Source organism: Melozone crissalis, unplaced genomic scaffold (assembly GCF_028551555.1).
Source record: "Melozone crissalis strain CALT ecotype California unplaced genomic scaffold, PUWL_Pcris_2 ptg000064l_1, whole genome shotgun sequence".
Taxonomy (NCBI): domain Eukaryota; kingdom Metazoa; phylum Chordata; class Aves; order Passeriformes; family Passerellidae; genus Melozone; species Melozone crissalis.
This window is the reverse complement of record NW_026535842.1, coordinates 139,451-155,048: the sequence shown is the minus strand read 5'-3', so window position 1 is coordinate 155,048 and position 15,598 is coordinate 139,451. Positions and strand designations below refer to the sequence as shown.

Below are 15,598 nucleotides of genomic sequence, written 5' to 3'. Positions count from 1 at the left end.
CACTGGAGAGGGACTGAGCCACACTGGAGTGGGACTGAGCCACACTGGAGTGCCAGCCCCGTGGCCAGTAGCTCCTTGTCCACCTGGGCTGGCACAGGCTGGTCATGCTGGAGCTGAGCAGAGCAGTTCCATACCTGGGCCAGCCCCACATCTGTGCCAAAGCGAGTCGAGCTGTGCTGCAGCCCAGCCTTGGCCCTCACACCTGCTGGCCTGTGCCCGTGCCACACTGGCGCAGAGTCCACATCGGTGGCAAGCCGTGCCAGATATGCCCGGCCAGGCCATGCTGTGCCAGCACCGGTGCCGGGCCATACTGTGCTGGTGCCGGGCCATGCCATGCCATGCCATGCCATGCCAGTCCTGCTGCCATGCCATGCCGTACCGGTACCGGGCCATGCCGTACTGGTGCCGGTGCCGGGCCATGCTATGCCATGCAGTGCCGGTTCCGGTGCCGGGCGATGCTATGCCATGCTATGCTATGCCGTGCCGGTGCCGGTTCCGGGCCATGCTATGCCATGCTATGCCATGCAGTGCCGGTTCCGGTGCCGGTTCCGGTGCTGGTTCCGGGGCCGTCCCTCCCGAGGCACACCGGGCGCGCACGTGGTCCTCCGGCGCGCTGCCCGCGCGGGGGGGCGGGGCCGCGCTCGGTCTCCGTGCTCGGCGCTGCCCAATGGCGGCGCGGCCCCGCCCCTTCCTCGGAGCGCGGGCCAATGGGCAGCGAGGGCGGGGCGGGGCCGGGCGGGGGCGGGGCCGGGGTCACGCGGGGGCGGGGGGCGGTGTTAAAGGCGCCGCGCGCTGTGGCCGCCTTGGACCCGGCGGCGGCACCGACCGGCACCGAGGGAGGGCAGCGGGGCGTGGGCGGCAGCGCATCCGAGCGGCACCGCACGCGGGTGGGCATTTCCGGTTAGCGCGGCGCGGCCCGGCGCAGCGGTGAGCGGCGGTGACGGGCAGGGGCGGGCCCACGCACGCTTGGCGGCGGGAGGGGGCGGCGGCGCGCGCGGGAGCGGCCGTTGCCGGCGGCGGGAAGGGCCGGTTCCGGTGCTCGCCCCGCTCAGCTCTGTCCTTCCCGCAGGATGAGGAGCGGCGCGGACCATGGCGCGGCAGCTGGCCCCCAGCCCCTGCGACCCACGGGCCCCTAGGACGTCGCCGTGTCCCCGAGCCCTATAGCGATCCCTCTATTTAATTTTGTACCTAATTTATTAACCCATCGCCATGGAGCCGACCCCCGCGGTGCCCGCCGCCCCTATGGCCGACTTCCTCTGGATGCTGGTCCTGGGCTTCATCATCGCCTTCGTGCTGGCCTTCTCTGTCGGTGCGAACGACGTGGCCAACTCGTTCGGCACGGCCGTGGGCTCGGGGGTGGTGACCCTGCGGCAGGCCTGCATCCTGGCCAGCATCTTCGAGACGGTGGGCTCCGTGCTGCTGGGGGCCAAGGTCAGCGAGACCATCCGCAAGGGTCTGATCGATGTCGAGATGTACAACTCCACACAGCAGCTGCTGATGGCAGGCTCGATCAGCGCCATGTCCGGTAAGGAGCGGGGAGGTCACGGTGGAGGAGCACTGTGTCCCGGGATGCCCTGGTGATGGCTTTCTTAGCAGGCTGTTTCTTCTCCAGGATCTGCTGTGTGGCAGCTGATGGCTTCATTCTTGAAGCTCCCCATTTCTGGAACCCACTGCATCGTTGGAGCCACCATTGGCTTCTCACTGGTGGCCAAAGGGCAGGAAGGTGTCAAGTGGTCTGAGTTGCTGAAGATTGGTAAGTGCAGCAGCAGGACCACCCCAGACACGGACCCCGTATGTCCCTGGGCTTCCTTTTCCAGCAGCAGGATACTGATTGTGCCTCCCACTTTCTAGTGTTGTCCTGGTTCATCTCACCCCTTCTTTCGGGCATCATGTCTGCTATCCTGTTCTTCCTCGTCCAGAGGTTCATCCTCTGTAAGGTAAGGGCTGTCTGCCCTGTTTTCTGATGCTTTGGGGCTCTGGGCTGCTCTCAGTGGGCTTGTTGGTTGGCTTATGGCCACCAGGGCTTCTCCTGGCACATCCTGGAGTGTCTGTGTGGGCATCAGGGGAGCCCTTTGGGAGCTGAAGACTGAGAAAATGGGGCCTGTGGCCACTCCACAGAGTGGACTTGGAGGGTTTGGGGCATCACCTTCCCTCTGAAACGTGGGAGTTGTCTTGCCTGGCTTCAGCAGGAACAGCCCTGTTTCCCAGTAATGAAGTAGCTCAGAATTGATAAGACCAGAGCTGTCAGCTGGGCTTTTCCAAAATCCTGGTGTAAGGGGCTTTTTTTCCATGGGGTAGGCTGCAGGTAAAGGTATTTATCCACAGCCATGGCATTCCTCAGCTAGGAGGGACAGAATTGTTCCTGAGGCTGGGGAAACCACATTCCTGAGACCCCAACTATGCAGAGAAACTCCAGTATTCTTTTCTGCATATCTCAGGTTAAATTCCTTTAAGTTTTACCTCTAACAATTGAAGAGATGTTAAGATCTTATCAGTGGCAGCCCTTTAGAACAGCTCAGCGTCACCACTGTCACAGTAACCTTGTGTAACCAGCCTCCCAAAGCATGGCTGGCCCTGTCACACTCCGTCCTGGTGCTTGTGCTGCTTGGCATTCAGGGAGGCTTGGTGTGCTTGTCCTGATGCCAAATCCCAATTGCTGGGCAGCAGTGGGGATTAAACACTCCTTCTGCTGGGGTGAGGGCCTTGCTGCCAGGTATGTGGTCAAATAAGCTCCTTTGTGACTAATGGACTTTTTATTTTGTTCAAGTCAGCTGAAAAGGGGCAAAAGCTTTGGAAGTTATTGGAGAGTTGAAAGAAAAATGTAAGTGGAGGTGGCACTTTGGGGAGCCAGGGAAAGGATTCAGAAGCCAGGTAGAGATGAGTTGTTCCAGGCCTGGGAGTGCTGGAAGCCTTGGCTGGGCCTGCCCTAGCTCTGTGGGGAGCCTTGTGGGATCCAGGTGTTGTGGGACCTCCTGCCCTCCATCTGACTGGGGGCTGTTCCCTAAAGGCTGTTGGGAGCTGTTGTCTGTAGGCGACTGAGGGCACAAACCCCTCCTGGAGAGGATCTGTTGCTGAGCTGCTCCTGGGCTGCTGCACAGCCCCCGGTGTGCCTCTCTGCAGCACTGCTCTGTGTTTTCCAGGCAGATCCTGTTCCCAACGGCCTGCGAGCTTTGCCCGTCTTCTACGCTTGCACTGTGGGAATCAACCTCTTCTCCATCATGTACACTGGGGCGCCCTGTAAGTGCACAGCAAATGCTTCAACCTGAATTTAGAAATTCTTTCCAAAGCCTCCATTAAATGCACGATTTACCCCTTTTTTGCTTTACAGGGCTGAGATCTCCTAGAAGGCGGCTGGCCTGTGCCGGTTACGGAAGGCGGCAGGCTAGCCTGCACTGTCTGGGCTAGGTAGTTGCCCAGCCAAAGAGACCTGCTCAAACTAAACTCCTCCAGACCTTTCTCCTTAGACTTCCCAGGATTGGCCAATAACATGGCTTCCCCTTCCCTTCTCTTACCTGTGCTAAAACTCAGGTATCTGCTGGCTGCCAGCAGTGGGGCTAGGAGCAGGGATGGGGCTGCGCCTCCTGCTTCATCCTGTCCCTAAAAACGAGCTAATTACTCTTGTCCAGAAGAGCTGACTTGTGTGCTGCGGAGTCTGAGCTTCAGGTGGAAAAGCCAAGCTAGGATGCTGTGTGGCAGGGGACAGGTCAGGAGCAGGGCTAAGGGAGGGCTCAGCAGGGATAGGTGGATTTGCCCGCAGAGCCAGAGGCTCCGTCACCTCCGTTGTTTGCTGGGATGACTCGGCCTGAGCTGTTTTCTGGTGTCAGCGTGGGTTTCCTGTTGTGGAGGAGCCTCTGGAGGTGGGATGCGGGCAGGCAGTGCTGGCTCTGGCAGGGTTTGCTCTGTAAACAGTGGCTGGAAAATTTTTTTGAGGGATGTCAGCTTCCCCTTCCCTGGGCTCTGCAACGTGGGGGAGAGGAGGACAGGCCTGCAGTGGTGCTGCTGGGGGCACTGGGGCTGCTCCCAAATCACTTGATCAGTTGGCATGTCCAAAGTGGATCTGTGTTTATCCTGAGCCCTGAACTGCTGAGTGAGCTCTAGGTTGCTTGAGCACAGGGTTTGCAAGCAGACCTGTGCCTGTGTCTGGACTGCTTCAGGAGCAATAAGGCACTGCCTGCAGCAGCAAATGCAGGGTTTGGATAGTCACAAGCACCCGATGCCCTGCCTGGGCTTGTGTGATGCCAGTCCTCTGCTCAAAGTCAGGCTGCCTGTGAGAATGCTCCTAAGTGGGTCATGTATCACCTCAGATGCCATGAAGCCTAAATTGCCATTGACTCCTGGAGCAAAAGAGCTGCCCTCCCCAGCAGCTGCAAGGGCTGGAGAACTCCAGGGTGGGAGCAGCCCAGCGTCTGCGTCCTCTCCAGAGCAGGGAAGCAGCACTGGCGCTGCAGCAGCCACACCGGGAGGTGTTTTTTCCTTTGACATTGCAGCAAATGAGGAGACAAGAGCTGTGTGGAGCCTGGGGCATGCACCACTCTGTACAGGGCTTGGCTGGGGGAAGGGGCTGTGAAGGGTCAGCTGCTGATGGGAATGTGACCTGTGGGGCTGAGAGCATAGGTCAGTCATGCCTTCCCAGCAGTGCTTCTCCCTGGCAGGTGGATTAGCTCAGGGCTGTTGCAGGTGATGGTGAGCCTGTGCCTGGGAAAACCAGAGTCATATATTGAGGAGGGTTTTGCCCAGAGGTTTTCAAAGATCCGTTGTTTTATTTCCTAGTGCTGGGCTTTGACAAACTTCCTCTGTGGGGTATCCTCCTAATTTCGGCGGGGAGTGCTGTTGTCTGTGCTCTCGTCGTCTGGTTCTTTGTATGTCCGAGAATGAAGAAGAAAATCGACCGTAAGTACCACGTCCCTCTGCAATCCTCGGGAAGGGCACGCTCTGGCTAACCCACTTCTCTTCCCAGTGGGAGATCCCATTAGCTCTGGGGCTGTTATTAACAGAATCCTCCTCTTCACTCGGGGATTAACCTGCTCTGAGTCACTGGGGCACGCAGCGGGCTGGGCTCTGCCTGCTCCTAACCCAGGCACCCAGACCCCCCCAGGAGCAGCTGTTGTGCTGCTGAGCAGTGTCTGGGGCTGATTGATCTGCAGGGTGGTCTCTCCTGGAGCTGTGGGCAGTGTCAGACAGCTTGTCCCGCTCTAATAGAGGAGACAGAAGGCAAGAGACAACGTGCCTGTTGTAACCTTTAATCTTCTCATACCTGCTGAGCAATCCTTGGCCTGGCTGATGCAGATCACAAGTTTAAAGCTGACGAAATCCTTTGCCTGTAGCAAAAAAACCCAAAACACTCTATTGAAAGGCATCCAAAGGATCAGCCTGGAGCTCTGCCTCCAGAGCAGTACTTGGAACTGCATGTGGTCCTGAATATCAATGATGTGTGCAGGCTGGGGCCTTGGGAGTTGGTGATGAGGGGATGTCCCTGTTGTGCTGGTGTAATTGGGGTGAGACTAACGGCTTTATGGCTGCTCTTGACAATCCTCCAGCTGTTTCAGTTAACTCCTGCCTGTGAGGTGGGGTGGGCTCTTCTGCCTGTCAGGCATGCTATGCTCCCTGCCTGCCCACAGCATCCCTGCGAGGAGGTGGGCATGCAGGGAGAGACAGCTCTGCTAGGACTAGATGCCAGGATGGAGAGTTGATGCCACAACCCAGCCCTTGAGGCAAACAAAGTGACAGGGAAATGGTCGTGTTTATGACAAGAAGGTGGTTTTGGTTGTTGTCTGAAGGAGCTGACCTCATGTTTTCACCTGGAGAAAACATGCTTTTACTGTTAGAGGTGGAGGAACAGCCTCAGGTTCCACAGCTTGGTGCTGCTGGTTTGGCTGCCCAGGGTGGACAGGAAACCAGGCTGCCTTTTGGGGGTGGAGGCCAGCTCCTGTTTGGGTTTGTCATCCAGTGGAAGCTGGAGAGGAGCCCAGGCTGGAGCTGCTGGGCTGGTAGAGGAGCTGGGCTCTTCTGGGCGCCTCTCTGTCAGCTTCAGGGGTCATAGCCGCTCCAGAAGTGGGTCCAGAGCATCCCACTGCCCACAGGGATGGGACAAACATGGCCCAAAGAGGAACTTCTGCACTAGACATTACCGACATAAAAGCCCCATAATGGTGTTCACCACACCTCGTGTGGGTGGGGGTGTCTAAAAATAGGGGATGAGCTGGCTTAGATGGTTTGGCTGTTGTGCCCGGGACAAGGTGTGACTGTCCAGCAGTTTCCAAAGTTCAGGATGTGGAGGAGCTGTAAATTTTATTTGGCTGCCATAAATCTGAGTGGCAAGGGGTGTGGGCTTGCTGCTGGCATTCGATGCACTGGTGGAAAGGGGTTTGATGGCGGCCGCCCCTCTTTGCAGGAGAGATAAAATCAAGTCCTTCTGAAAGCCCCTTGATGGAGAAGAATGTTTGCCCAAAGGAGGAGCAAGAGGAGGCCAAGATGGCCTTGGAAGATGCCAAGGGCCCTGCTGCTGATGCAGGGTCAGCCGTCCCGCCCCGGGCAGCGGGGGAGGAGAGGATGGTCTCCTTCAACCTGGGGGAGCTGGAGGAGGCCCCGGAGCAGGAGAGGCTTCCCAGCCTCGACCTGAAGGAAACAAGCATTGACAGTGGTGAGTAGCAGGGGGTGATTGGGGTGCTGAGTCCCCCAGCCCAGGCACCCCGTGGTGCTAACCCCGCTGTCCCCCCTGGCAGGAGCTGTGCGGCTGCCCAACGGCAACCTGGTCCACCTGAGCCAGGCAGTGGGCCACCAGCTGGGCTCAGGGGGGCAGTACCAGTACCACACTGTGCACAAGGACTCCGGCCTCTACAAGGAGCTGCTGCACAAGCTGCACCTGGCCAAGATGGGGGACTGCATGGGGGACTCTGGGGACAAGCCCCTGCGGCGCAATAACAGCTATACCTCCTACACCATGGCCATCTGTGGCATGCCCCTGGACTCTCTGCGGGCCAGGGACGTCGAGGAGGGGGAGAAGCTCAGCTGGTCTGTGGTGGACACAAAGAAGAGGGTCCGCATGGACAGCTACACCAGCTACTGCAACGCAGTGGCGGACGCACACCCGGCTGCAGACGTGGACCTGAACACAGCCCAGGCAGAGCTGGGGGCCGCTGACCGCAAGGGCAGCGCCGGCTCCCTGGAAGAGTGGCACGAGCAGGACAAGCCTGAGGTGTCTCTGCTCTTCCAGTTCTTGCAGATCCTCACAGCCTGTTTTGGCTCCTTTGCTCATGGTGGCAATGATGTCAGGTCAGTGGAGTTGTGGGAGCCAGGGAGGCTGCTAGCTGGGGCTAGTGCTCACAGAATCATGGAATTACGAAATGGTTTGGGGTGGAAGGGACCTTAAATACCTTGTTCCAACCCCCTGCCATGGATGTGTTCCTCTTGACCCGGTTGTTCCACGTGCCATCCAACCTGGCCTTGAACACTTCCAGGGATATTCTATCTTTCCAAGAGCCTCTGGCCCTCTAGACCAGCTCCTCTTTCTCTTCCAGCAACGCCATTGGGCCCCTGGTTGCACTCTTCCTGGTCTATCAGACAGGCGATGTGGCTACCAAGGTGGCAACTCCCATCTGGCTGCTTCTCTATGGGGGTGCAGGGATTTGCATTGGCTTGTGGGTCTGGGGAAGGAGAGTCATCCAGACGATGGGGAAGGACCTGACTCCCATCACACCATCCAGGTAAGGGCTACCATGGAGCAGAGGGGAGGCTCCGTGCAGCCTAAGAGCTGTATTCTGCTCCAGGAGCCCCTCTCCATTCTCTCCTGGGGGTTTCAGTGGTGGAGCTGGGGTGTGTGGGGCTCCAACACCTTGCTGCATCCTGGGGGGTTCATCTGGGGGCTGCAGAGCCAAGCAGTGCTGCCTTGAGCTGAGCCCACGGTGTTTTGGGGTATCCAGTGCCCCTATTCTGATCTGCTCTCTGTCCCTGCAGCGGCTTCAGCATCGAACTGGCCTCAGCGCTGACGGTGGTCATTGCCTCCAACGTCGGCCTCCCAATCAGCACAACCCACTGCAAGGTAGGAGGGCTACCAGGGGCATGGCTTTGGCTTGGTGTGAGCGCAGAGTTCCCAGCTCTTGGTGCTCACAGGGCTGAGCTGTGTGGGAGGCCCCACTCTGGGCCGCTGGCCACTGTCAGCTCCCAGCTCTGCCGCTTGCATCTCAATGTGAGGTGACAGCGGCTGCCCAGCCTCGGGTGGGCCCCTGGGGCACTTGGGAGGTGATGGCAGAAGAAAACCCCTTTCATGGTCCCCTAGGCTCTTGCCAAGAGGCCACGGGAACCCGAGTACTGCGGGATCCTGGTCCTGTCACCCCTCTGTGTTACAGAGCTTGCAAGGGTTTTCAGGGTGAAGAGAGAGGCGAGAATGTTGACCTCATGTTCAGAAGGCTTGATTTAATATTTTATGATATATATTACATTATTACTGTGCTAAAAAGAATAGAAGGAAAGTTCTCAGAAGCTACTAAGCTAAGGATAAAAAAGGAATGAATAACAAAAGAGCTCAGTCTTTGATTGGCCCTTAATTGTACACATCCAACATGGGCCAATCACAGGTGCACCTGTTGCATTCCACAGCAGCAGATAACCATTGTTTACATCCCTTTTCTGGGGCCTCAGCTTCCCAGAAGGAAAAATCCTAAAGAAAGGATTTTTATGAAAAGATGTCGTTGACACCTCTGGGCTGGCAGCTCCTTGCCCTGCACTCCCTGCCTGCGCTCTGTGCGGTGCCCACAGGCCGGGGCAGGACCCAGGGCTGTGCCCGAGGGGTGGAGGAGTGCGTGTTTGGGGGGTGCAGAGGGCTGCTCTGGTGCTGAACGTGCCCCGGCTCCTCGTGCAGGTGGGCTCAGTCGTCTCGGTGGGCTGGCTGCGCTCCAGGAAGGCGGTGGACTGGCGCCTCTTCCGAAACATCTTCATGGCCTGGTTCGTCACCGTCCCCATCTCTGGCCTCATCAGCGCTGCCATCATGGCTGTCTTCAAGTTCGCTGTCCTGGAGGTGTGAGGGCACCAGGGTCCCACTGCTCCTGCTTCCCACTGCTGTCCTCCCTCGAGGAGCCACCGAGGCTGCCTGCTGTGGGGTGGCAGCTGCGCCCATCTGCGCATAGTGCTGTCACTGAAGTATCTTTTTTTTTTTTTAATATAACTGTCTTGGCGCTAACATTGTGGGGGTGCACTGCCAGGGCTGTATGTGCCCCCAGGTGACCTCCCTGATCTGCTGTAGCTGTAGATAAGCAGTTACTGGGGGCCACTTTCTCATTTCTACCGATCCCCTGGCAATGATTTTTGGGGGAAGGACAGAGGTTGGTCCTTGCCTGCCCTGGAACAAAGGGCCGGGGAGTCGTGGGGTGCCCCTCTTGCAGGCTGTGCAGTGTTCAGCTTTGCCTCCATTGCGTAGTGCTGTGGACACCATCCTGCTCGGGGGCCCGGGAGAGCTGCCCTCTGGCCCCCTGTCACTGCTGCTACCTCGGACTTAATAAAGATTTCCTTGGGATGCCAGTGCTGCCTGTGGTTCTGGGGATTTTGGACACGGCGGGGGCCCCAAATGCTGCCCCACAGCCCTCGCTGCCTTGGCCCTGAGCCCCAGGAGGGAGCTGGGGACAGAGATAAGAGCCCCACGTGCCGCCTGTATCACGGGAGGGGCGGTAAACAGCCCTGCGCTGGGGTTATCGGCGCCCTGCACCTGGGGGCGGCTCCAGCCCGCTGTGGGGAGATGTGTGGTTGTGTGTCCGGCCTTATCCGTGCCTCACAGCCCTGGCACAGTAGCTGCTCTGCAGCCCCTCCATGTGCCGTGGCCTGCTCCCTCCCGCCTGGGTCAAGGCCGGGCCGGGCCCCGCGTCAGCGGCTTCGGGGTGTTGCAAGAGCCCCGGTAGACGGACCGGGGCCTTGGGCACACGGAGGGTTCGGGGGGCGCTGAGTGGGGCCGTGAGGGAGCCTCGGGCCGGGGCAGCACACGGAAGGTTCGGGAGGTGCCGTGTGGGGCCGTGAGGCAGCCTCGGCCGGGGGTCGCTGTGTCCCCCGGGTGTCCCCCGGTCGGGCGTGCCCCATCCTCCCGATCCCCCCGAGTGAGGCCGGGGCGGCTCCGCGGGGCGGCTCTGGAGCGGCGGCGAGGCCGGGCCCTGACCCCGGTTAATGATTCGCCGCTGGGCAAACAGGGCCCGGGGCTGTGGGCCCAGCCGGGGGGCGCGGGGGCAGCGAGCCCCGGTGAGGGGGCGCGGGGAGCGCTCCCCGTGTGAGGGGCACAGACGGGAAGGGGTGTCCGTAGCCCGGGGGGAGCACGGGGGAACGGCTGCCCCGGCCGGGGGTCACGGCCGCGGGGTGCCTCGGCCCCGTGCCGGCCGTGCCGCCCGAGGCGGGGCCGGGAGGGCGTTTCTGCAGGGCCCCCCGTTAAAGCGGCGGCGGCTCGAGGCGGCGGCGGAGCCGGTGGCGATGGGCAGCGAGGGTCAGCGGGGCCCGGCGGCGGCCCGGGGCCCCGGGCAGGGCGACCCCCGAGCCCTGCGGAGGGACTGCCAGCACCGGTGGGCTGGGGACCGCGGGGGCACTGCGAGCGCCCGGGGGCAGCAGCAGCGGGGATGCGGGGCGAGGGCTGCGGGAGGACAGGTGGGGAGGGGAGCGGGACCCCGAGCAAGGGCCCCGGGCCTCAGGTACGGGACCCTTGCCGCAGCGGGAGGGGGCAGAGGCCCTGGTTGCCATGTCGACATGCTGGGGTGGGAACAGCTCCGAACGGGGGCTTACTGTTCCCCCTCCCTCCTCCAGCTCCGTTTCCAGCTCCACAGCCCGTTTTTCTGCTCCAATAACTTGCTGTGGGGGCCCTGGGCCGGGATGAGCGCACAACCGTCCCAGAGAGCACTGACCAGGCACTGGGATAGGGAAACACGACCCCATCTCTTCCTCTGTGCCACCCCCAGCCCTAAACCTCTCCTCACCCCATAACTCTCCCCGTGGTCTCCCCCAGGATCTTCGTCAACCGGAGCCTGGCGCTGGAGAAGATCAAGTGCTTTGGCTTTGACATGGACTACACCTTGGCCAGTGCGTTTTGTGGGGACCCTAAGGTAGGGTGGGGCAGTGGTGGGATTCCCCCAGCCCCTGCCCACATCCCCCTTCCCACCTGCAGTGTACAAGTCCCCTGACTATGAGGAGCTGGCCTTCGCTCTGCTGCTGGAGCACCTTGTTGCCATCGGGTACCCTCCTGAGATCCTGGCCTACAAATATGACCCCACCTTCCCCACCCGGTCAGTTTGTGGAGGGGGTCCCAGGGACGGGAGGGGAGGGCAAGGCAGCCCCCCAGCACTGACAGCTGTATGGTGCAGGGGGCTGGTGTTCGATGCCCTGTACGGGAACCTGCTGAAGGTGGATTCCCACGGGAACCTGCTGGTCTGTGCCCATGGCTTCCGTTTCCTCAAGGGGTGAGTCTGGGAATTCACCACCCCTGGGGCAGGAGGACATTGGAAGTCTCCCAGGGTGGAGTGCAGCTCCATGCTCCCTCCCCAGAGCCGAAATCCTGCACTATTACCCCAACAAGTTCATCCAGCGGGATGACATGAAGCGCTTCCACATCCTCAACACCCTCTTCAACCTCACAGGTGAGTGAGAGCCCCCATTGTCCTGGCCCTCCCACCACCCTGGGGTGCTGCCCCGCCCTGCACCCCTTCTCACGGCCCCCTCCCTCACAGAGGCCCACCTCTATGCCTGCCTCGTGGACTTCTTCACCAACTGCTCCAGATATGTCAAGTAAGAGGGAGGTGGTGGGCGGGGGCTTGGTGTTGGATCAGACAGGTGTCGATCTTGGGGAGAGCTTCCCTTAGCAGGGCAGCCCTTTCACATTCCCTTCCTGCCTGTTGCAGCTGTGACACTGGCTACAAGCACGGGAACCTCTTCATGTCCTTCCGCAGCATGTTCCAGGATGTGCGCGAGGCCATGGACCACGTCCACCTCTCGGTGGGTGCAGGGGGCAGGGGGCTTGGGCTGGTGGGTGCTGGCAGTGCTGGGGTTTTCCAACCACGCACCCTCTGGGAGCTTTTGGCCAGCCCCACCCCATTCCTCCTGCAGGGCTGCCTCAAGGAGAAGACGCTGGAGAACCTGGAGAAATATGTGGTGAAGGATGTGAGTTGTACAGACCCTAGGAACCCCTCTTCAATCTGCCCCCCTCAGTCAGTTCCTCGTGCCACCCCCACGCTCCCCCTCACTGACTTGCCCCTCACTAGCCCCGTGTGCCGCTGCTGCTGAGTCGCATGAAGGAGGTGGGGAAGGTCTTCCTGGCCACCAACAGTGACTACACCTACACTGACGTGAGTAGGGGTGTCCCTGTCCCCCACCTGTGTGGATAACTGCCCTGCACGGTCCCCCCTGCCCTGCATGGGGGAGGCAGAGGGGCTGTGCTGAAGCACAGGCAGGGTCTGCCTTGCCTGGGGGCAACAGTGATGATGCCAGATGTCCTTGCAGGCCATCATGTCCTACCTGTTTGACTTCAGCAATGAGGACAAGGTGAGTCTGTCCCCATTGTGGGCTGCCTGGGTATTGTAGCAGCAGGCCCCTGAACAGGGTAATAATTAGCATTGACTCCATGATTCCAGAAGGCTGATCAATCACTTTCTTATACTATACTGTATTATACTGTGAGAAAACCCATCACCTTTCAGACAGTCCAGACAGTCTGATATGGCTTTTTCCAGATTGAATCCAAACACCATCACTGCAGGCCAGTTAAGAAATCACCCCTTGTTATACAAATCTCCACAGCACATTCCACATGTTCACAACAGGAGGTGCAGCAAGTGAAGATAAGAGCTGTTGATCATTCTTTTCTCTGATCTTCTCACAGCCTCCCCCAGCACAGTGCCTGGGAAAGCTGTGCCTGCTGCTCTCCGTGGAGAGAGCCCCAGCCACAGGTGGGGGGCACAGGGTGCCATCAGCACCCTGCTGTGACCCCCTCCCCGTCCACAGGCCGATGTCCCACGGCGGCCCTGGAGGTCTTACTTCGACCTGATTGTGGTGGACACCCGCAAGCCCCTTTTCTTTGCTGAGGGCACTGTCCTGCGCCAAGTGGACACGGTGGGCGCCTCTCCCCTGCTGCAGGAGGGGTGGGCACTGATTGGGCCCTGAGGGGGCTCCTGTGGGCACAGCAAGGTGGGTTCACAGCCGGTTGGCCACCAAGCAGGCAGAGGTGACAGTGTCCCCATCCTGGGGTGCTCTTGTCCTGTAGGACACGGGGAAGCTGCGCATTGGGACGTACACGGGCCCCCTGCAACACTGTGCTGTGTACTCTGGTGGTAAGCACCCAGCTGGGCTCTCTAGGCTCTGCGGGCAGCAAGGGGGACATGCCCACCCCCACCCTGACCCCTGGCTGTCACAGGCTCCTCAGATGTGGTGTGTGACCTCCTGGGTGTGAAGGGCAAGGACATCCTCTACATGGGGGACCACATCTTTGGGGACATCCTGAAATCCAAGAAGCGGCAGGGCTGGCGCACCTTCCTGGTGGTGCCCGAGCTGGCCCGAGAGCTGCAGGTCTGGACAGAGAAGAGTGGTGAGCAGTGCTGGGCTGGGGACACTGACTTTACCATGCAAGGGGAGGTGTCTGGAGCCTCCTACACCCCTGGATGGCCAAACTGCCTCAGTGGGCCATGCCCGGACGCTCTGTTGGTCGTGCTGGGCAGTGGGTGATGCCCCTGCACTGAGCTGGCCCTGTTGCCCTTGCAGAGCTGTTTGAGGAGCTGCGGAGCCTGGATCTCTTCCTGGCCGAGCTGTACCAGTGAGTTGGTTGGGGTGGGAGACAGGCAGGGGTGGGAGCACACCCTCCAGGTGAGCCCTTAGCTGGGTCTGTTCCATTGCAGGCACTTGGACAGTGGCAGCAGTGAGCGCCCAGACATCAGCTCCATCAAGCGCCGGATCCAGGTGACAACCAGGGCACTGTGCCTGCTGGCACACAGCTTAGCTCACCCCCCTGCCACAAATTCCGCTGTGGAGGGCCCCCCAGGAGCTGCTGGCTGCCCTGACCCTCCTGCTGCACCCACAGAAAGTCACACATGAGATGGACATGTGCTATGGGAAGATGGGCAGCCTGTTCCGCTGTGGCTCGCGTCAGACGCTCTTTGCCAACCAGCTGATGCGCTACGCAGACCTCTACGCTGCCTCCTTCATCAACTTCCTCTATTACCCCTTCAGCTACCTCTTCCGGGCTCCCCCTGTCCTGGTAGGCAGCCCTCAGGCCCTGCTGGTCACCCACTGTGCCTCAGTTTCCCTCCCTGCCTGAGCGGGCATGGGGCTGGTGCCAGCCTCTCTCTGTGAGCCTTGTCCCTCCCCGCAGATGGCTCATGAGTCAACAGTGGAGCACTCTCACCGGGACTCGGGGGATGCCGGCACTGCCCTTCCTCCCTGGCTGGCCCAGCATGGTGACCCTCACCAGCAGGTGGGTGGCAGGAGCACAGGGGCAGAAGGACGCAGGCATCCTGCCACGCTGACGCCCTTGGGGTTCCTGTGCCCACTGAGCCCCTTCTGCACTGCCTCAGGTCCCCCAGGACTCCAGTGGGGAGGAGGAAGATGATGGAGAAGCCTGAGCACACCCCAACTGCCATGCTGCCCACGGGAGGACGTTCAGTGGCCCTGGACCACCTGCACTCATGGCCAGCTGCCACCTCTGGTGGCCACACAGGATGGCTGGTGGCCCTGACTCCTGGTCCCTGTCACCTCTGTCCCCTGTCCCTGGGCAGTTGGGACCTTCTCCTGACTGTGCCCAGAGCCAGGAGAGGCTCCCCCCCCTCAAGTCTGCTAGCTCCTGCCCGTTTAATTCATATCTGCCTGGTGCCCCTTGAACTCATTCCTCTCCCACCAGCTCATTGCCAGCCTGGGGGCATCCAGCACCAGGGTGAACGGGCAGTGCCACTGCTGCAGCATCCCTGGCAGCCCCACTGCAGCAGTTGGGCTCCCAGCACCGAAAGCCCCCTGCCCCTTTAGCCTCTGGGCCTGGCCATGAGCACCGCAGTGCTGGGTGGATGGGTGGGGCTCTGCAGGTGACACCTGCTCCAGGGGAACCCCGTGCACCCGCTGTTCCTCTTTTCTTCTCTCTACCCTTTTCTATTTATAAAACGCCCTCAAAACTCCTGGCACTGCAGAGACATAAAGTTGGTTTTAAAAGAAAACTGTTTTGTCCCTGCCCCTGAGAGCTGGGGACAAAGGGCAGTCCGCCAGTCCTTGTCCAGCAGCTGGGGCAAGCGCAAGCCTCTAGGGAGAAGGTGGCAGCCCCGAGCTATCCCCAGCTCTGCAGAGGGGCCAGGCCAGCAGCACTGCACAGAGCGGAGCCACCCCGTGCCATAACTGCTGTGAGGCTTCTGCCAGCATCCCTGGCTCAATGGAGGTGCTGAGCCAAGGCTGGGGTTGGGAGAGAGCAGGAGAAGAGCGTGATGGGGCCGGGAGCACTGCCTGCTGGCACTGGGGGGGGGTGACAGCAGGGCTCCCCCACCTTCCACAGCTGCAGGGTGGTCACTGTTCCCAGCACCTGCCTATCCCCTTGCCAGTCTCTTGCCTGGTACCTTGTGCTGCTGCCTGCTCCAAGTGTAGGCACACACATCTCCTCTGCAAAGTTTAATAA

General features: G+C 60.4%; 2 protein-coding genes across 3 annotated transcripts; both read left to right on the top strand.

Annotated features, from left to right (window-relative positions):
* The first annotated feature begins 817 nt into the window (after positions 1-817).
* SLC20A1 (solute carrier family 20 member 1) lies at positions 818-9,513 on the top strand. Of its 2 annotated transcripts, XM_054289219.1 has the most exons (11): positions 818-900; positions 1,070-1,525; positions 1,613-1,753; positions 1,852-1,937; positions 3,141-3,237; positions 4,771-4,890; positions 6,392-6,640; positions 6,723-7,272; positions 7,518-7,703; positions 7,954-8,038; positions 8,858-9,513. In XM_054289219.1, exons 2-11 carry the CDS (start codon positions 1,210-1,212, stop codon positions 9,017-9,019), a joined length of 1,992 nt encoding a protein of 663 aa, XP_054145194.1. In that variant the 5' UTR covers positions 818-900; positions 1,070-1,209; the 3' UTR covers positions 9,020-9,513. The 2 variants fall into 2 exon arrangements, with proteins under 2 accessions (XP_054145194.1, XP_054145195.1); XM_054289220.1 differs by lacking the exon at positions 818-900 and having other exon boundaries at positions 1,026-1,525.
* A 930-nt stretch (positions 9,514-10,443) lies between these two features.
* Positions 10,444-15,575, top strand: LOC128945451 (cytosolic purine 5'-nucleotidase-like). Its single transcript, XM_054289221.1, has 18 exons — positions 10,444-10,532; positions 10,970-11,043; positions 11,129-11,246; positions 11,325-11,420; positions 11,506-11,597; positions 11,688-11,745; positions 11,859-11,952; positions 12,064-12,117; positions 12,219-12,302; positions 12,457-12,498; positions 12,958-13,065; positions 13,217-13,283; positions 13,367-13,537; positions 13,711-13,762; positions 13,845-13,905; positions 14,027-14,203; positions 14,318-14,419; positions 14,520-15,575. The coding sequence occupies exons 1-18, from the start codon at positions 10,444-10,446 to the stop codon at positions 14,565-14,567; spliced, it is 1,587 nt and encodes a 528-aa protein (XP_054145196.1). The 3' UTR covers positions 14,568-15,575.
* Positions 15,576-15,598: the final 23 nt, after the last annotated feature.